The sequence below is a fragment of the Silene latifolia genome, chromosome X, assembly GCF_048544455.1.
Source record: "Silene latifolia isolate original U9 population chromosome X, ASM4854445v1, whole genome shotgun sequence".
NCBI lineage: Eukaryota > Viridiplantae > Streptophyta > Magnoliopsida > Caryophyllales > Caryophyllaceae > Silene > Silene latifolia.
The window spans coordinates 116909987-116931766 of record NC_133537.1 but is presented as its reverse complement, the minus strand read 5'-3'; the positions used below and the strand labels follow the sequence as shown (position 1 = coordinate 116931766).

The 21780-nt window shown below is 39.3% G+C and overlaps 1 protein-coding gene and 2 long non-coding RNA genes across 3 annotated transcripts; 1 reads left to right on the top strand and 2 right to left on the bottom strand.

Annotated features, from left to right (window-relative positions):
• Positions 1-1474: 1474 nt before the first annotated feature.
• Positions 1475-2204, bottom strand: LOC141621566 (uncharacterized). The gene is made up of 4 exons (XR_012532453.1): positions 2138-2204; positions 1942-2028; positions 1704-1857; positions 1475-1627 (listed from the first exon to the last, which is right to left on the bottom strand). It is a non-coding gene; the product is annotated as an uncharacterized LOC141621566 (long non-coding RNA).
• A 13084-nt stretch (positions 2205-15288) lies between these two features.
• LOC141621565 (uncharacterized) lies at positions 15289-16090 on the bottom strand. Its single transcript, XR_012532452.1, has 2 exons — positions 15790-16090; positions 15289-15502 (listed from the first exon to the last, which is right to left on the bottom strand). It is a non-coding gene; the product is annotated as an uncharacterized LOC141621565 (long non-coding RNA).
• Positions 16091-16449: 359 nt separating this feature from the next.
• Positions 16450-20267, top strand: LOC141623555 (putative inactive purple acid phosphatase 2). The gene is made up of 2 exons (XM_074439654.1): positions 16450-17210; positions 18660-20267. Exons 1-2 carry the CDS (start codon positions 16521-16523, stop codon positions 19947-19949), a joined length of 1980 nt encoding a protein of 659 aa, XP_074295755.1. The 5' UTR covers positions 16450-16520; the 3' UTR covers positions 19950-20267.
• Positions 20268-21780: the final 1513 nt, after the last annotated feature.

The window sequence follows — 21780 nt, the reverse complement described above, 5'->3', positions numbered from 1 at the left end:
TGCCAGGCCCACTGATCCAAACCTACGCCGCGGCCCGCTCAAGGCACGACCATTTTCGTGGGCCGTGCCTGGCCCATGGGCTTTTCGTGCCTTGTCCGTGGGCCGGCCCATGTGCTTTAATATTTTTTTTATTTAAATAAAAAACGTTATATAATTGATATATTTTTAGTACTTTTTGTTTAATAAATGATGATTAATGGTTTAAATATATATTTTATTAAATATTAGTGTACTTTTAGTTTAATAAATGATGATTAATGGCTTAAATATATATTTTGTTAAATGTTACTGTACTTTTTATTTAATAAATAATAATAAACGGGCCATTCATCGTGCCGGGCCGTGCCAATCCCGTCGTGCCTGGTGCGTGCCGGGCTCCACCGTGCCTGGGCCGTGCTTTGCCTAGGCACGGATTTTTGATGAAAATCGCGTCGGAGCCCGTCCAAAGCCCATTCGTGCCGTGCCCGTGCTTCCTCGATTTTCTCGTCAGGCCGTGCTGTGCCGTGCTGTGGGTCGTGCCTGACCGTGCCGCCCATCGGCCCGCGGCCCTTTATGCCAACTCTACCAATATATGGCAAAAGTAGGTTAGCTGCTTATAAAGATCCACCTCCGAATTCTGTTGAACACGACATTATTAGCAGGTGGTACTCTGACTTTTTATGTTCATTGTTCACAACATTGTAATTTAAAAGTTACCAAGGTGACAATTGAAGTATAATAGGAAAGCTTTATTGTCATTTCACTTGGTGCTAATACTGAATATTTTTTTTGGGAGAGCAATAAATACTTCTGAATGGAATGATCGACATACATACGACCAGATTTTCCAAGCAAAACTAAAAATCCTTGTTTATTTTTGGACAACTCATTTGGGCACGAAATGATCTCCATATTAACACATGGCTCAGGCAGCTGAAGCCCAAGTTTAATCGTCTGATTTTCAGAATCTTCGCTCAACAAGATCACCTGCATTAAACGCTCCATAAATGATACGGAGTAGTTGGTTTTCCAAACAATTTATAGGGAAAAAAGAGGGGAGTGGACCAAAAAGAATGACATGTTATTGGATCAAAGAGCCCGCCAACACTAAAATGCAGACTGAACTGAAGAATTGTTAATGACCTGATCTTTGGAAGTTGGTCAGTTGATGCAGGGAACAACAAAATACCCCAAAATAGCTTAAGAGGTTGAAAAACTCAAAACTGAATCTACGTACCTGAACCAAGTCCATATGAGTGGAATCAGAGGCACTGATAACATATAGCCGATTAGCTTTCCCATCTGAGTATACCCACTTGAATTATGCAATTGGAATCTTTTCCAATTTACTATCAAGTTCCAGCCTTCAACAATCTAAAGTCCCTGAGTTTTCCCAATACTCCCACCATTCAATCCAATTGCATACATTTGGGTAATTATATGCGAGGTTAAAAGAAAACAAAAAATTGAGAAAAATATAAAGCAGTTCCATGTACCTCCTTGTCGGCAGTTGGCTCAATAGATCAATAAGAAACTCCATAAACCTCTCACAGTATAAGATGCAAGCATCAACAACTTTTTCAAAGTTGTCATCATCAAGATTTTCCGAATCATCTTGTACGTTGTGGAACACCTTAGAATTGAGCACCTAATGTAAAATGTGTAAGTACTAGAGGCAAGGTTAGTTTAACATGAAAGTATACAGAAATGTCATACACTCAAACCTCTAGGAACTCTTCAAATAATTTTTTTAGAAATGTCGCTTCCACAGAACTTAAGGGATCGTAGTTTTCTCCTCGTTTTGTTAGCCTTTTTGGCTTCTGCTTTTGTCATCTTTTTCCATTTCTTTATCAGATTTGGATTAAGACACAGTTCCATCTGACAAGCAGCAACTCTATTTTCAGCATACAAAAAAGGAAAGTGAAAAAAAAAATTATCACTCCGTATGTAACCAAATTTCACCTGGAAGCGACCAAATGACAAGCTATGCCAGCATTGCAGACCAGCCAACCTTAGAACAGTCTCACTAACGACTTCGTCCTCTAAGCTCTGCAGTTGCATGTAAACTATATGATAAAACCGACAAAAGACAAAAACAAATAGCAAAGATAACACTCACGAAGAAGCAGAAATTATAGTGGAGACGTGGAGTATGCACCTGAAACGCATTGATCATGAAAACCAAATAGTTCGTCTTCTCCGCAATAATGAAACAGTCTCCCTGACCAAAAGATAGCATAATGACCAATTTAAGATAACCAAATCAACAAACACTTGGGCAGGCCCTTCAGAAAACTCTAGCAATAAAATTGATTGTCTATAACCAGTGGAAAAGGTTGAAAGTGCAGAGACAATGTTGACAGATTTCGAGTAAGCTACTAAGCTCCAAATGAATGAAAAACTCAATAAATAAGAAATAACAAAGATATGCATATTCAATATGGGAGGAGAAGACTAATTGATCGTTAGGGAGAGTAACATCTTTCGCATTAAGCGGATAAGAGAAAACAGTTAATAGAGATAGTGACGTTGAGGTCGGAAAGAAGAGAAGTTTGGCGGGTTTTAGCTGAATTTTGGAGTTGGAGTAAGAGAGAAGAGCTTTATTAGGAGAAGATAGAGGAAGTGAATGTTTAATGGTGGAAGCAGCTCTGACGGTCATATCCATTGCTGACACGTCTGTCGCGTACCTGTCAAAAATAACCAACTGGCCAACTAACTAATATAGCTAGGGAAGTCGGGTCGAATCCACAGAGAGGTAGGAAATTGACTGCTAAAACTAGGCTCGTCTAAGTAACCAATTTTGGGGGTTTATAAATTGTGATTTCTAAACTAACAGAGTAAGGAAAAGAGAAATAAAGGAGGAGTTAACAGATAAAAGAGGATAGCTAAGACAAGCGGTTCGCCATAATTATCTGGTCGAGTAATCTAGATCCCAGGTCAACGCGGTACAGTCTAAGGGGTAGCGAACGTCACCTTTCGGTCCTTAATTCACCCTAAAGTGTAAACAGTTTAACCTTCGTCCTCGCTGCAATACTCTATTGTTCGCTACTAGTCTCCCCCTTCCAACCTTTCGGTCCAGGTCAAGGTCCACTAAGAATAAGGGTCTAATTGCGTCGACTCAATTAGGCAATTACAGTTATTTGTAGCATTTAAGCAACAAAGACGGTACCGGTATTAACCTAGTAAATTGATTACTCTCCCTTCAAATCATGGGTCCCCTATAGTCTTAGCATAGGAAATTAGCTACTCATAATTGTCAGATTAACAATAGCAATGACCAAACAATTAAAACTAAGCATGATGATTAATCTAATTGATTGAACGATTATAAGGTAAAGAGAGAAAAGGAATTAAAAACAATAAATACGATAAAGAAATAATTAAATTGATAATACCGAATCCGAGTAGCAAGGTAGAGAGTAGAATTCCAAAAGAACAAAGACCAAAGTAATGATGAAAATGTACGTCGTAAAGGAGAGATGATGGGAGTAACGTAGTGTTCTCCTCAGTCTTATACTGTAAAAACATCTTAAACCTAATCTATGGACTGATTACGAAAGCCCATAAAAGATTAGGCGGAAATAAACCAAAAACACACGAAATCCCCTCGATCGAGTAAGATGATTACTCGATCGACGTCCAAGTCACTCGATCGAGCTAGGATATCCTCTCGATCGAGCCCTGCCTGCTGAACCTCCTCGATCGACTCCATGAACTCGGTCGATCGACCGATTGAGTGCATAAAGCATTCGATCGAGCACTAAAGCACTCGATCGAGCTATATAGGCGCATCAGGACTTGAATATCTTCCTTAACTCAGCTCATACGTCCTCCAAGTGTAAGATTCCTAAACTCCGGCTCCTTATTTCCCATGAATGCATACAATTAGGACAATTAAGGCTCGATTTAGCTCCTCCTCGGTCAATTCCTGCAAATTACAATAAACGGACCAAAGTAGAATATTCGGGGGTATTTGTAGCCAGGTGCTACGTAAAAGGCACAGAAATGCGTGTAAAAAATGAGGTGAAAACCTTATATAAAAGACACGCATCAAATCTCCCCAAACCAAACCTTTGCTTGTCCCCAAGCAAATATGAATGCAACTAAGGGTGAACAATAGAACGGGACCAACGCATCAGCTACAAATCATCCACTAGAACCAATTTTAATGCAACAAAATGACAAGGTGGCAACTGAGAAGTGCAAACGAGTTAAATTAATGTTTCAAGCTTACTGAACCGTCGACCTTGCAAGATTCAAAGATGTCGGACTCTCACGGGTCGCTCGTCACTCAAGAACAGGTATAAGGTGAGTATATATGTGAAAGATAGGAAGAAGCAAGACTCTCACCTAACTCGACCTATAAGAACATGCATGCAGTTAACATGAATAAAGTCTCTACAACCGTACATACGCATTCCAACCATACTAGTGACCAAGACACGTGCCGAGGACTTACATTTGGGTTAGTGAGGTAATGGGTAAGAAGGGGCTAAAATGAATTTGGATATGTGGGGTTAATAGCTAGGCTAGCAACAACGGATCCAAAAATAGACTGCATCCCAACTTCGTACTCATAACAGCAAGATGAAACGGTGCAAAATTATGCACTAAACTCACCAAACATCAAAAGCCGTCAACTCCCCATAAAATATAAATAAGGCATGGGAGTGTGAAACAATGTGCAATTCTCATTTTTTTTTTCATTTGAATTTTTTCTGTCTCTTTTTTCGCTTTCTTTCCTTTTTTCGTTTTTTTTTTTTTTTTTTTCTTTCTTTCTTTTTTCAATTCAACACATTTTCTTTCTTTCCCTTCAATTCTTCCACCATCTTCTGAAATCAGATGAAATAACCATATTGCAATAACACATTCCAAAAACTACTCGTTACTAGCTCAGCTAGGGTAGGAAATATTATAGAAAGTAGTCGATGGGACAAAAAGGCAATTTGGCTATGTGAGGTTCATGGGTAGAATGGAACAAGGGGAACTGCCTCTCCTAACACGTGTCACCATCCACAGACCGAATGCATACAGGTATTAAGAAGACTAGACTCATGCTTATGCAAATTGATGTTACATGTCTTAAAGAGAGTACTACTCACATCCTAAATGAAACTGGTCATGAATGTCACCAGTTTGTAAAGCTCTAACCTCAGAATGTATTGTAGCTTGCCGACATAAAGAATCAAGTCTATCCGTTCAGATAAGAGAGAAACAAAAACTCGTAGATTATGCACATAAACATGCCAGCTAAATGTCAAGAATATGCCAGGCTCAAGTAAGGATTCAGAGTAGCGTCAATGTTCAAACGTTCCGACTCAATTTAAACATGAAAATTTTGAAAATTTTTGAATTTTATGATTTTTATATGAAGTAATTAAAACAACAATGCATGCGGAAATAAATAAACGTGCAAGCAAAAATGCAAGAAACATGCAGACACAGATATGGATGCATACCTCCCCAAACCAAACCGTACAATGCCCTCATTGTACCAAAAATAGGGAAAGAAATGCAAACTAAAAAGAAAAGGAAAAGTGGGGTCGGAAAACTTACAAAACGTCATATAGCGGGACCTCCCCAAACCGACCATGAACATGGGAGGTCAAAGAAAGTCAAACAGTGGCTCCATGGACGTAAAGTAGCGGTGAAGTCAATTCCCTTCGATCGAACACTTGGAACAGCTCGATCGAACGTTTGCAAAGATGGATGGACTCGATCGAGTGGGAGGCCATTCGATCGAGTAGGCGTGCTATGGGTTGTGATCGATCGAGTATGGTGATCACTCGATCGAGTGGAATCTCCCTCGAAAGCGCTCGATCGAGCACACAATCTTTCGATCGAGCTGCTTTAACCTGCAAACACGCACTAGAACAAGGGAAATGCAGATGGAGTTCAAAATACAGCGTACAAAGTTCAACGTAAGCCTATAGAAATTGAAATAGTTCAACAAAGGTAAATAACAATAAAAAAAAAAAACGGCCGCTTTGCCTCCGAGAGCGCTGGTTTAAGAGGTCCCGCACGACCTTTCTCGGTATCAAGTAATCGCGCGCGTCGAGCTCGTCGAAGCGCAGGACTTCAACGCGGTTGTCCGCTTCACTCGCCTCATGGTAGTGCTTCACATATTGGCCATTCACCTTGAATCTATGACCCTCGGAATCTTCAAGCTCCACGGATCCAAATTTGGTAACAACACCGTGTATGGACCAGTCCACCTGGGACTTGACTTGCCAGAAATAGTCTCAAACGGGCATTGAACAACAACACCTTCTGCCCCACATGAAACTCCCGAGGTAAGATTCTCTTGTCATGCCATCTCTTCGTCTTTTCCTTGTAAATGCGCGAGTTATCATAGGCATTAAGCCTAAACTCTTCCAATTCATCTAGCTGCAAAAGACGATTCGACCACACACTTAGGATCATAATTAAGCTCACGGATTGCCCACCAGGCCTTACATTCCAGCTCAACGGGTAAGTGACACGATTTCCCATAAACTAACCTATAAGGTGATGCACCAATTGGTGTCTTAAAGGCGGTTCTATAAGCCCATAATGTGTCATATAGCTTAAGACTCCTGTCTTTCCGTGATTTAGAAACTACCTTAGACAAGATCTCCTTCAACTCGCGATTAGAGACCTCTACCTGACCACTAGTTTGGGGATGATACCCCAAACCACGCCCGTGTTGGACACCAACTCTAGACAGTATGGAAGTGAGTTTCTTTTCCTTAAAATGCATCCCCCATCACTAATGACGACCACAGGGACACCAAAGCGGGGGAATATGATCTTTTTGAACATTTTTATCACGGTCTTACCATCACAATGAGGTGAAGCAATTGCCTCAACCCATTTTGACACATAGTCTACACTACTAAAATGTACTGTTACCTTTATTTGGGACGGGAACGGTCCTTGGAAATCAATGCCCCAGACATCGAAAACCTCAACCTCTAGGATGCCGTTTTGTGGCATCTCATGTCTCTTCGAAATATTCCCGATCGTTGGCATGCATCACAAGTCGAAACAAAAGACTTGGCGTCGGCAAACAAAGAAGGCCAAAAAAAACCAGACTGAAGTACCTTAGCCACGGTGCGCGATGGACCGTGGTGACCACCATATGAAGAGGAGTGACAGCCTTCCAGGACTATTTTGGTCTCCCACTGCGGAATACACCGTCTGTAGAGACCGTCTGCACATTCCTTAAACAAGTAAGGGTCATCCCGTATATCGCTTAGCGTTATACGAAAACGCTTCTTCACGCCGAGAAGAAAGGTCGGGCGGCAGCTTGCCACCGACAACGAAGTTAGCTATATCTGCATACCAGGGTTCCTGGTCAACAATAGACGATATAACAAAGAATTAAAGTATCGTCAGAAAAGAATCATCAATAGGAGAGAATCTTCCCCTTCTTGTCGCATCGATCGCGACAAGTGATCGCCTACAACGTTCTCGGCCCCTTTCTTATCCTTGATCTGCAGGTCAAACTCCTGAAGAAGGAGTATCCATCTAAGTAGCCGCGGTTTAGCCTCCTTCTTAGCAAGGAGATGCCTCAAAGCTGCATGGTCAGTAAAAACAGTAACTTCTGACCCAACTAAATAAGTACGGAACTTCTCTAAGGCATAAACTACAGCTAAAAGCTCCTTCTCAGTGGTAGTGTACTTCACTTGAGCCTCATCCAGAGTTCGGCTCGCATAGTAAATAGCATTCAAGGCTTTGTCTTTCCTCTGGCCTAGCACCGCTCCTAGTGCATAGTCACTCGCGTCGCACATGATCTCGAACGGCAAGTCCCAATTGGGAGGTTGTATGATCGGCGCGGAGACTAAGGCCTGCTTTAACCTCGTTAAAAGCGAAAGACAAGCGTCGAAAACACAAAAGGGGCATCTTTAAGCAACAAATGTGTAAGTGGTTTAGCAATTTTGGAGAAATCCTTGATAAACCGGCGATAAAAGCCAGCGTGACCAAGGAAGCTCCTCACCCCCTTAACATTAACAGGAGGTGGTAATTGCTGAATCACTTCCACCTTTGCTTTGTCAACTTCTATTCCCCTATCAGAAACCAAGTGCCCTAAGACAACTCCCTCGTTGACCATAAAGTGGCACTTCTCCCGATTCAAAGACAAGGTTAACCTCAATACAAATGTTGCAACACTTTCTCAGTTAGATAGACAATCGGAAAAATCACTTCCATATACACTGAAATCGTCCATAAAAACTTCCATGATAGACTCAATATACTCTAAAAATATCCCCATCATACACCTTTGGAAGGTGGCGGGGGCATTGCACAAACCAAAAGGCATTCTCGCGATACGCAAAAACACCCTTAGGACGGTAAATGTAGTCTTGGCCGATCGTGCGGTGGATAGGGATCGAAAGAACCACGAATACCCATCTAAATAGCGAAAAAATTTATGAGAGGCTAACCTTTCTACCATTTGATCAATAAAAGGAAGGGGGAAGTGGTCTTTCTTAGTGGCGGCATTCACTTATGTCTGTAGTCTATGCACATCCGCCAACCGGTCACTACTCGGGTAGGTATTAATTCATTTTTCTCATTCTTAACTACGGTTGTCCCTCCTTTCTTCGGACTACCCGTCTTTGGGCTTACCCATCTAGAATTACCTACCGAATAGATAATACCTGCATCCAGCAGACTTCATTACCTCGGCCATCACAACATCCTGCATCTTCCTGTTTCAAATGACGCCGACCCCCCGCCTGCAAGGTTTGTGATCCTCCTCCAACTCTATCCTGTGCATACAAATATCGGGACTAATCCCCGTGATATCATCCAGTGAATAACCCATTGCCTTCCTGTTTTTCTTAAGTACAGACTAACAAAGAGGTTAGCTGATCATCACTAAGCTTGCACTAACAATGACTGATATCTTTTCGTATCGTCTAGAAAAGCATATTTAAGATGAGATGGGAGAGGCTTACGTTCCGGTACCTTTACCTCAATGGAGCAAAGAGTGCTGATCATTTGTTCCACCTGCTCTCCCTCGTGCTCATCTAGATCATCAACAAGCAAATCCAACGCAGCGTCATCGTCCTCTGGGCTATCTGCACACTCATCAAAAAACATGAGAGCTTCCAGTGGGTCCTTCATAAAAGAACCCGACCAGAAGTCATAAATAGACTCATCAATGATATCGACCGAATAACAAGTGTCCTCTATCATTGGGTGGGCTAAAGTACTGGGCAAACTGAATGTGATAGCGTCATCCCCTCTGCAAGAGTCGACGCCCTTGTCGACATCAATAACGGCCCACTGTACAAAGGAACAGTCTTCCTAAAATAATTTGGGTCCGGGTGTCCTCAGCTATATCCAAAACAATGAAATCTACGGGGATGTAAAGCTTGCCTATTTTCACAGGCACATCCTCCAAGACACCTAAAGGTTTCCTAACAGATCTATCAGCCATCTGTAGGGTAATGTTGGTCACCTTGAAGTGACTCATCTTCAATTGCTTGCAAACAAGAAGGGGCATGACACTGACGCTAGCACCGTACTGTTGCTCGACCCTTGCGTCCTTCAGACGACTCGGGAAGGGTACCCTGGTAGCGATAAGTGGTCCCGCAACCTTTCCTTTACCCTTATCAACGCGTGACGTCTCCACAAATAGGGAAGATGACACGGTGGCGGTATTAGATACTGAATTAGGAATTCCGCCACTTAATGCACTGGATCGAGTACCTTTACTGGTCGATCGACCAGTTTCTTCTTCAATATCACTCGATCGACCTATCTTGACACTCGATCGAGTGTCTTCTTCAGCATGGTCTCTCGATCGAGTAACTTGGAGTCCTGTACTTCTCGATCGACCGCCAGTGTCACTCGATCGAGTGACTGGATGATTAGAACCGCTCGATCGAGTAGATGAGTTGCTCGATCGAGTGGTTACTGCACACGCAGCAAGCATTTCCTGCAAGAACTCGTCTAAATCATCATCCAATCATCATTAGCAGCCAATATTTTGTCTTCTTCATGAGGAGGGTCATTTTGGAAGTTCATTGCCTTGATCGGATCGCAAATTGGAATAAACTTGGCTTGATCCGTCGCTTTGTGTCAATCTGTGCGACTTGTTCTTTCAATTCGATATGACCGTATCGTCATTTCGTGACATACTCAAAGCATAATGGATTTCAACTCGGCAATTTCTTCTCTTGAAGAGGGAGAGACCGGTCGTGGTACCGGTGTAGGAAGGGTAGAAACGCTCTTTATCTCGTCATATAACTGGGAGAAAGGAACTCCCTGCTTGAACTTCTTATATGCAAGGGCACGCTCCACACCTGCCGTACATTCAAAAAGATCGTGCCCTTCCTCACCGCATCTACCACATGGCTCTGTATGCTCTGTAATTGTAAGCATTTTGGCAAATAGGCTACTAACCTGCAAAACTACTCAAAGCTTCGCAAAGAAAATGAGATCAGCCTCAAGGAATGAATTCCTTGAGACGAGAGACAAACTTAATTTAAGCAACAAAATGCGCCACCTCCCCGGCAACGGCGCCAAATTTTGACACGTCTGTCGCGTACCTGTCAAAAATAACCAACTGGCCAACTAACTAATATAGCTAGGGAAGTCGGGTCGAATCCACAGAGAGGTAGGAAATTGACTGCTAAAACTAGGCTCGTCTAAGTAACCAATTTTGGGGGTTTATAAATTGTGATTTCTAAACTAACAGAGTAAGGAAAAGAGAAATAAAGGAGGAGTTAACAGATAAAAGAGGATAGCTAAGACAAGCGGTTCGCCATAATTATCTGGTCGAGTAATCTAGATCCCAGGTCAACGCGGTACAGTCTAAGGGGTAGCGAACGTCACCTTTCGGTCCTTAATTCACCCTAAAGTGTAAACAGTTTAACCTTCGTCCTCGCTGCAATACTCTATTGTTCGCTACTAGTCTCCCCCTTCCAACCTTTCGGTCCAGGTCAAGGTCCACTAAGAATAAGGGTCTAATTGCGTCGACTCAATTAGGCAATTACAGTTATTTGTAGCATTTAAGCAACAAAGACGTGCTGTATTAACCTAGTAAATTGATTACTCTCCCTTCAAATCATGGGTCCCCTATAGTCTTAGCATAGGAAATTAGCTACTCATAATTGTCAGATTAACAATAGCAATGACCAAACAATTAAAACTAAGCATGATGATTAATCTAATTGATTGAACGATTATAAGGTAAAGAGAGAAAAGGAATTAAAAACAATAAATACGATAAAGAAATAATTAAATTGATAATACCGAATCCGAGTAGCAAGGTAGAGAATTCCAAAAGAACAGTGACCAAAGTAACAGATGAAAATGTACGTCGTAAAGGAGAGATGATGGGAGTAACGTAGTGTTCTCCTCAGTCTTATACTGTAAAAACATCTTAAACCTAATCTATGGACTGATTACGAAAGCCCATAAAAGATTAGGCGGAAATAAACCAAAAACACACGAAATCCCCTCGATCGAGTAAGATGATTACTCGATCGACGTCCAAGTCACTCGATCGAGCTAGGATATCCTCTCGATCGAGCCCTGCCTGCTGAACCTCCTCGATCGACTCCATGAACTGGTCGATCGACCAGTATTGAGTGCATAAAGCATTCGATCGAGCACTAAAGCACTCGATCGAGCTATATAGGCGCATCAGGACTTGAATATCTTCCTTAACTCAGCTCATACGTCCTCCAAGTGTAAGATTCCTAAACTCCGACTCCTTATTTCCCATGAATGCATACAATTAGGACAATTAAGGCTCGATTTAGCTCCTCCTCGGTCAATTCCTGCAAATTACAATAAACGGACCAAAGTAGAATATTCGGGGGTATTTGTAGCCAGGTGCTACGTAAAAGGCACAGAAATGCGTGTAAAAAATGAGGTGAAAACCTTATATAAAAGACACGCATCAATTGCCATCTATGCTTTTGAAATCAGAAGAGAATGGCAAGAGATGTAGTGGACTAACTGATTGTTGCAGAATGTTTCAGTGATTAGTTTGATTCTAGTTTCCAAAAAAAACTTATTATTCTGATGGGAATTGAATGGCTCTAGTTTTAAAACAGGTTCCTGCTAAAAAAATACAAAAAGTCTCCTACACATTTAATTTTCGAAGTATATACAACAGATTTCGACGTATATACAGCAGCTGCAAAATGCTAGGCGGAACAATGCAAATGAAGTGTACCTACTGAACACGCAAGCAACAACACATTTAAAAACATAGAGTAGCTACGGAAATTGACTCTCCAAAAATGAAACACGCATCCAAAGAATGACAAGATAATCACAAAATACTGTGCTCAAGCATCCAAAAACTCAAAAAATAGAGGCGAAACTACTAAAATTAAGTATGAAGCAACAACAACAAAAGTGAGGTTTATCCTCACAAACATAATCATGAGCAACATTGGAGGAGATGGAAGCCCTTCTTCTTTATCGACCGTGGATGGATTAACAGAATCAGGTGTACCTTTTTCTACACAAGAAATTAAGAAATCAAAAGAATTAATCATAATACAAGCTCTGAAACTGAAAGTCTGGAATCAACATGTCTTCGATACATAATAATGACAAATAAAAAGATCCACACCTGCAAGATCTCGGGTCGATTCAACCAACTCATCAACAACAATCTTCCATTCACCACAAATCCAAGAAAAGAAAATGACCACACCGCATCGCTAATTTGTGCAAAAAGGAAACAATATTGTGTTCATATTAATAAGAACACCGTCCAAATAGACAAATCATGAATACATCAGTTGCTTAACACGCAAACAACACATAACAATCATCACACAGTTTCTTAAGCTGAGACTAACTGAAGAAACCAAACAACACATTAACCAACAATGAACAATGATTCATGCGTGTTAGGAGAGTACGGAGAGTCAGGTACGCAGAACTGTATCCTTGTGACATGTAGTTTTAAGGACAAACCTAAGTTACCTGAAATCGGTCATAACTAACAGTGAACAATAATAATGAAACTTCAATTGCGAGAGTAATCGCGCAGAAAAGGAACGCATAGAATTCAATTGAAGTCGAGTGAAGGAAGATAGAAAAACAAGAGCAGCGATAATTTAACGAATTAAATAAGTTTATAACTAAAAATTGCGAGAGTAATTAAAGTAATTAAATAAGTTTATAACTAAAAATTTAACTAAATAAGCAACAAAATCAAAATCTAGTAAAGAAACGGAAAGGAACATACGAAGAAACGGAGAATCGACTTAAATAGATTGTAAGTGTTCCTACTGTGCTTGATTATGCTCAGAAAAGAATCAAAACCTGCATAAGAACAGTGTAAATTTAACGAATTAAATAAGTCGATTGAAAATTAGGTAAAAATTACGGAATGATAATAGAGGTCGAAAGCGAATTGAATAAAAAATTAGGTGACCGATGTTACCTAAATTGCGGATGATAATGGAGGTCGAAAAGCTTAGTGATAATGGTGGATGAAAGCTCAGCGAAAAATGGTGTTGAAATCTGAGTGAATTGGGAAGACGGAGCTCGGATGAAGACTGGTTGAAGAGAGAGAAAATGAGAGGAGTAAATGATTGTATGAGGGGAAATATGCTGGTTAGTGTTAGGAGGTATTTAAGGAGACATGTGTTAACATCTGGTGTGTCTCTAATTTTTAGATCCAATGGTTTAGAAAGGGTTCAGTCGCCTCACTCTAAGAAGAGTGTCTCACATAATTCAATTTATATATTATATATATATATATATATATATATATATATATATATATATATATATATATATATATATATATATATATATATATATATATATATATATATATATATATATATATATATATATATATATATATAGAGAGAGAGAGAGAGAGAGAGAGAGAGAGAGAGAGAGAGAGAGAGAGAGAGAGAGAGAGAGAGAGAGAGAGAGAGAGAGAGCGGGGGGGGGGGGTTAAGGTGAGTCATTATATTTGGTTGAGTCCATAAGTCCTCATCTAGACCATTAGATCTCTTAAGGTTAATGGTTGAGATTAAAAGCAAAAATACACTTACCTACCAAGTAATTAATGTGTTCTCTCTCATAATTTCAATTCCCAATTCCCCTAATCAATTACCTTCTCTTTTTCATCAACTAATTTATCAAATTAATATACTATAATTTATATTTCACATATCAATATTGGTTTTAAAAACGAAATTTCATACCCGCGTAAAATAATAACGGGTTCGTAAAAGACTCCTTAAATCTTCATTCGGACTCCGATTAAGGCGAAACAAAAGTCGAAATTTATTATTTTTTCGAGCCCGTCGCAATAGGAATATTTTCATATGCTATTGAGTTTTCGAAATTTTAAGTACTGCTAATTATTCAGAAATTGCACCATATTTGTTTGAAGTTACATACCCGGTTGAAGCTACAACATTTCTACTTGAAACTAATTAGAGTTACATTATTTAATCGGAACTTACACCATAAAATTACACTATTAAGGTTGAAGTTACACTCATAAAACACTATATATTAATTGAATTTACACAATTTTTACTTGAAACTAAATAATTAATTTACTCATTAATTAAATCACACTAAAGTTACACTCATAAAAGATTAAAGTTACACCCGCAAAAGACTAAAATTACACCAATATAAGACTAAAGTTACACTCGTAAAAGACTAAAGTTACACTCGTAAATCACTAAAATTACATAAACTTTTGTTAAAATTACAACAATTCAAAATAATATGCGTCAAAATTAATTTGTAGTAAAAAATTACACTATTAGGTATTAAAGTTACGCACGTAAAAGACTAAAATTACACTCGTAAAATAATCTTAACTCATTAATTAAATTACACTAAAGGACAAAAGTTACACCATCAGTGACTAAAGTTACCCTCGTAAAACAGTAAAGTTACATAATCTTGTCTTAAAATTACACAAATTTAAATTAATATATTCAAATTCACACCATCAAAGACTAAAGTTACACCCGTAAAAGGCTAAAATTACACTCGTAAAAGACTAAAGCTACACTCGTAAAAGATTAAAGTTACATAAACTTATTCTAAAATTTAAAAATTAAAAATAATATCCGAATTCATAATAACATGTCTTCATCGATCCATCCAAATCTCACATCTTCATCGCCAATCTATATCGCCAAAAAAGTTACACTCGAAAAACAATCTTAACTCATTAATTAAATTACACTAAAGGACAAAAGTTACACCATCAATGACTATAGTTACACTCGTAAAACACTAAAGTTACAGAATTTTGTCTTAAAATTACACAAATTTAAATTAATATATTCAAATTCACACTATCAAAGACTAAAGTTACACCCGTAAAAAACTAAAGTTACACTCGTAAAAAACTAATGCTACATAAACTTATTATAAAATTAAAAAAATTAAAAATAATATCTGAATTCATAATAACATGTCGTCATCCATCCATCCAAATCTCACATCTTCATCGCCAATCTATATCGCCAAAGAGTCATCAACAACGATTTGGGCTTGATTGACCGTAGTTCCGAACCTATAGTTCAAACGAAAAAACATCTAATTTATTGACAATAAAAAATCACAAAAAAGGTATGTAAAAAACACATGTGACAATCACTCAATGTATTATTCACTAATCATGGGTTTGAATTTAAATTAACAAAGGAAGCATAAGTTTTCCAAGAAATTTTTTTTTACTTATAAGAACTCATCCATCATAAAAAAATACGAAATTATACTATAAAATTATTTCAAATACCAAACAAATGATTCCAATAAATCTCAACAAACAATTAACAAGAAATAAAAAAACAAACCTACCTTTAGATTTCGAGCATAACTGAGCAGTAACGAATATTTTGAAAACTTAATAGTTTACAAAAATATCACCATTGTAACGAGCTCGAAAAAATAATAAATTTAGGCTTTTGTTTCACCTTAATCGGAGTCCGGATGAAGATTTACGGAGCTTTTTATAAAACCGCTTTTATTTTACGCGGGAATTGTAAACACAACAAAAAATCTGATTTTATGAGAGATGAAAAAGAAAATTATGATTTGATGAGAATGGAGAAGAGAATTATAGATGAGAGAATTAATAATGTATAGGGAAATGGAGTCATGAGAGAGGGAGCAATTAATGTTTGCATAGGGAATGTTATTTGTGTGTTTTTCCCTTTTAATTTCAACCATCCATTATCTATGATCTAAAAGCTTAAATTAGGACTCAAGGACTCAACTAAAATAGTAAGACTTACATAATCCTATTTCTATATATATATATATAAACAAAATTAATTAACGATGGCGCTCCACACTTAAATAGGGTAGCCATAAATACACGGCTATAATGTACTAGGACACTGAACTTGACAATTCTACCCTTAATATTCTTTCTTGCGGCTTTAATCTGAGCATAGTAGGGCCCACTTACCTTGTCCATGTACAAAGAAAACCCGTGTCCCAGCCCGTGAATTTATGGGGGCCCCTTAAATATAACCCAAAGAAAATGATTCAACCCAACTGACCAACTCCATGGAAAAGCAGTGAATATGAAGACGATGTTCATTTTCCTGACACTCATCATTTCTGTCTTCTCCGATGATGCAAGCTCAACCCCAACAATCTCAGTAACCCCAACAATCTTAGATAAATCTGGTGACAAAATCCAAATCACATGGACCAACTTATCAAACCCATCAAATCTAGATTGGCTTGGTATATATTCACCACCCAACTCACCAGATTCCCATTTCATAGGCTACTTTTTCCTCTCTTCATCTCCTACATGGGAATCAGGAACTGGGTCCCTCTCTTTTCCTCTTATTAACCTTCGTGGGGCCTACCAGTTAAGGTTGTTCCACTGGTCTAAGGAAGAGGTGGATCCTACAAAGATGGACGCTGACATGAACCCACTTCCTGGGACCAACCACCTACTGGCTAGGTCCATTGAGGTTAGCTTTAGGAACCCAAATGGGCCCGAGCAGCTCCATCTTGGTTTCACTGATAGGGAGGATGAGATGAGTGTTGTGTTTGTGGCCGGGGATGATGAGATCAGGGTGGTCAAATATGGTGAAGATGAAGATGATTTAGAGTTTTCGGTTGAGACTAAAGTTGAGAGGTATGACAAGGATGATATGTGTGATAGTCCTGCTAATACTAGTCTTGGATGGAGGGATCCTGGCTTTATTTTTCATGGGGTTATGACTAATTTGAACAAGGATAAGAGATATTATTACAAGGTATTAATTCCTTCTGTTCCGATGAAATGTTATCTATTTTCTTTTTGGGTATATTAGTCAGTTGTTATCTATTTCCATTTTGAGGTGCATTTGTCGATAGCTATATCTATTAGTGTGAATTTCATGATTGATCATCATTTGTTTGGAGTAGTTAGAAATTGTTGATTGGATTTTCATCAATTCAAAGGAAGGGAAAAAAAGTTGTAGTTACTCACTATACAGTTCAAGGTAATACTCATAGTCTGTGCATTGTTACTGTTGGGTCAGTGGGTGACCAATATGAAGGAAAGCTAGAGCTTGATATGTTGCTATGTAATTGTCATTTTATTTTATAAATCTTGTAAACGAGGTTGATTTGTGAATGAATTTAATGATTGGTAGTCATGTTCGACAAGCTGAATTCATGATTTTCTTGTTGTGTGGCTAATCTTTCAAGTTGTGGTATTTTAAACACACCATTTTGCTTTCTCCTTCTCATCTGGTTTGTTAATCGGTTAGCTCTTTATATTTCATGGTATGAAGGATATGAAGATGGCTAAGAGGTAGTGACTTATTATTTTGGACAAGATTGGAACTTCGGCTCATTTCTTGTCGACTGAGCTTTCGATTTGTTATTGTAGTAACTGACATTATTGGTGGATAAATAACAGTTTGAATTTGTTGATTTTATATCATCCAAAATAAAAATTTTATTTTGTGACGATCGAAATATAGAGTCTTGTTATGCTTCTGTGGATTTGAGCTTGATTTGCTTCTGTGGATGGAAATGATTGATTCTACACCTAAAAGTCACAACTGCTTTGCTGGTTTGTCCTATGATTCTGTCCATCAGCTCTACTTTATGAAACTGTGATTTTGATATATGATCTTTGCCATCTTGACGATTTCCCTCCTTTCAGCTGTTTTTTTGCTTAGTTTGTTATATACTCTGTATATGGTTCTAAGATGATTAAGGTAGGATTGTCAGGTCTTGAGTGAAGTAGTAACACTGCAGTTTCTTTTGTTATTAGTCATCTGGCCTCCACTTGCAAAGACTTGGAAGTTTTAATCTTAATTCCAAAATATTTAGTTAAATGAATCCCATGGGAATAAATATATAATATAATTAATGTCTCCTTTAAATGCCGATGTGCACTTGTATAGTTGTATGCCCTCCTCACAGCCCGACTTGTTAGCACCTTGCAGTTCATTCTTTTGAAAGAAGCTAACCATCTTCATTTATCTTCTTTCTATACTATGATCAGTTCATGTTATCTTTTATTTTTTGGGTGTGATGGGAGCCTCAAGGGATATTGTTGCTCACAATTTTCAAAATTCGGTCATGAGTTCCACCAGTAGATAAATTTACCAGCTACTGACATCTGCAGTTCAGTTGATATTGTGCTCCAAATGCAAACTATCTTGTCAGTATGCAAATAACCACTGAACTTTTGTCCTTGTTGCTATTAGGTTGGGAGTGATTCAGGCGGTTGGAGTCCAACCTACAGCTTCGTCTCAAGAAACGAGGATTCCGATGAAACCATGGCTTATCTGTTTGGGGACATGGGAACTGCAACACCATACAGGACATTTATGCGCACACAAGATGAAAGCATATCTACACTCAAATGGATACTACGTGATATTGAATCTCTCGGAGGAAAACCCGCTTTTATCTCACATATAGGAGATTTAAGTTATGCAAGAGGCTATGCTTGGATGTGGGATAACTTCTTCAATCAAATTGAGCCTGTTGCCTCTAAGGTGGCCTATCATGTTTGCATCGGTAATCATGAATATAATTGGCCACTTCAACCGTGGAATCCCGATTGGGCTTCTTATGGCAAGGACGGAGGTGGTGAATGTGGGGTACCCTACAGTCTGAGGTTTAAAATGCCCGGGAACTCATTGCTCTCTACCGGAACCCGTGCACCTGCCACCCGAAATCTGTATTATTCATTCAGTGTGGGATCCGTCCATTTTGTTTATTTTTCTACAGAAACCGATTTTCTTATAGGAAGTGACCAATACAACTTTCTGGAGCATGATTTGGAGAATGTCAATAGAAAGAAGACTCCTTTCGTAGTTGTACAAGGGCATAGGCCTATGTACACTACAAGCAATGAAATCCGAGATGCCCCTATTAGACAAAGAATGTTGCACCACTTAGAACCTTTGTTTGTGAAGAACAATGTGACACTAGCATTGTGGGGCCACGTCCATCGATATGAAAGATTTTGCCCATTGAAGAATTTCACTTGCGGACAGTTGGGTGGGCACACGGAAAAACAAGGCGGTTATCCTGTCCACACTGTTATTGGAATGGCCGGACAGGACTGGCAGCCTACTTGGGAACCGAGACCAGATCATACCAATATGCCGGTATTTCCACAGCCTACGAGATCTTTGTATCGTGGGGGCGAGTTTGGTTACACCCGGCTTTTTGCGACGAAAGAGAAGCTCACACTTTCCTATGTTGGGAACCATGATGGTGAAGTGCATGATACGGTGGAGATTTTGGCAAATGGCTTAGTTTTAAGCGGCATTGACATTGCTATTCCTGGTGAGAAAGACGATATCACTAACAAGAACATGATGGAGGAATCAGGATCATCTTTCTTATCTCAGTTTGTAAAAGGAGCGAGTATTTTACTTCTTGGTGCTTTTATTGGATACGTTATTGGGTTTGTGTCACGTTCCAAGAAAGAGGCTACTGATTCTGGGAATAGCTGGCTTCCTGTTAAGACTGAAGACTCATGAACTGTAAGATGTACATCTAGTGAGCTCTTGTCTGTTTAAAAAGTTTAAAACCCTAGAATTAGTTGCTAAAGGAGAAATCTGATGATTCATCAGCCACTTCCTACAGGTATTTAGGCCATCTGTAAACTCTCTTGCATATCTTTATGTATAATACACAAGTATATAGCGTTTTTTATGGCCTTTGTTGAATAGTTTCGAAGCTTCATGAGAAAACGTTTCGTGTACATTTGCTTGCTCCCTTGTTTAGTTGGAATAAGCTTTGTATTTAATTCTTGTATATGATAAAGAAGAATCACAAGTGAAAGATGGTTACAAAAATTTCTTTTTATTTTTCTTTTTTGTTTTTTTTTTCGGCAGCGATACATAAAGGTACACAAAGTACTACCCTCTCATGGCCTTCTTAGCAAGGTCATGAGCGGTCTTATTAAAACGCCTAGGAATAAACGTAAAACTTAAACAATGAAACAACGGAAATAGAGCACCCATATCTTCCAGAATCCCTCTTGTAAGATGATGTGCCATCTCCGCCCCTGATATTTGAAGCAGCAACTTCTGACAATCCAAACGTCTAAATGTTTAATCCCTTGGGCATGCGCCCAAACCAACACATCTTTTAGACCTAATGCTTTTGCTTGCAACGCCGATTGTGCCTTGATTTTGATACTTCTACTGAAAAGAGTAGTACCATCATCCGCATGCGCAATCCATCCAAGAGCAGCTTCCCTAACCGATTTCCACTCCGCATCAACCATAACCTTGACAGGAGTACACGAATAAGCTGCACCAACCACATAAAAGGGTTGTCCATCCCGTGGTTCGTTGGGCAAACAATCCAAACCACCCCCAACAACCCTATTCTCACCCCTTTCTTTATCCCCCTCCTCCCGAGGGTGAAAAGTGGCTTCCTGAAAAACCACCCTATTTCGGACCACCCATAAACACCACAAAGTACCCAAGAATTTAATCAATCTAATATCAGCTCCCTCTGACTTACCCAGATACAAAATCCAGTTAATAACCCAATTCCCAACATCCATTGAGGGAGCACAGTTCACTCGAATACCCAAATCCAAACATGCCCAAATACGTTTAACGACACCACAGTCCCTAAATAGATGCACTCTTGTTTCCGTGATCCCCGCCGCGTCCGCACATACTTTACAGGATGGGTCAACTTGGAAGCCTCGTTTAGCAAGACTAGACCCCATAGGAAGAGAATCTGAGATGAGCCGCCATAAGAACACTTTTCACTTTTGTGGACCCGATAACTTCCACAAAACCTGCCTACAAAACCGAATACTAGTTTCACTCATCTGTGTCTTGTCTTTAGAACTTGCATGCGTCGCCATAAAACGACTAAAAGCAACCCCATATCCACTTTTCACCGAATACTCACCATCAGTCGTATGCTTCCAATAGATGCGATCTTGAACCTGTGAAGCACAGACTGGGATTGCCAAAACATGATCCACAACCTCTTCGTGCATAAGATACCTAATTCGTTGCTCATCCCAACCTCCATCCACATGATAAAGATTTTTAATCCTCAAGTCCTTTAAACCAACATTTTCTAGTCGTAGAGCCTCAGCACTCGGCTCCGGCATCTCACCATCAACCCAACGAGTAGTCCAAACATTGAGGCTAGATTTTATCCCTGGCTTCCAAGCAACATTGTGGACTAACAAGTCCATACCATAGCGGAGACTTCTCATTCCCCATGACACATTACCTGACCTTTTGTTGTCCAAGCTGGTATTCATCCCTTGCCTTCCAAACAATTTTGCTCCAAAAACCTTACAAAAAAAGGATTCCTGACCTGACACAATTCTCC

Excerpts from the sequence above, each read along its gene's own strand:
- LOC141623555 (XM_074439654.1), top strand. The coding sequence starts at position 16,521 with ATGAAGACGATGTTCATTTTCCTGACACTCATCATTTCTGTCTTCTCC. Across the intron at positions 17,211-18,659 it reads ATAAGAGATATTATTACAAG|GTTGGGAGTGATTCAGGCGG; the intron begins GTATTAATTCCT and ends TGTTGCTATTAG.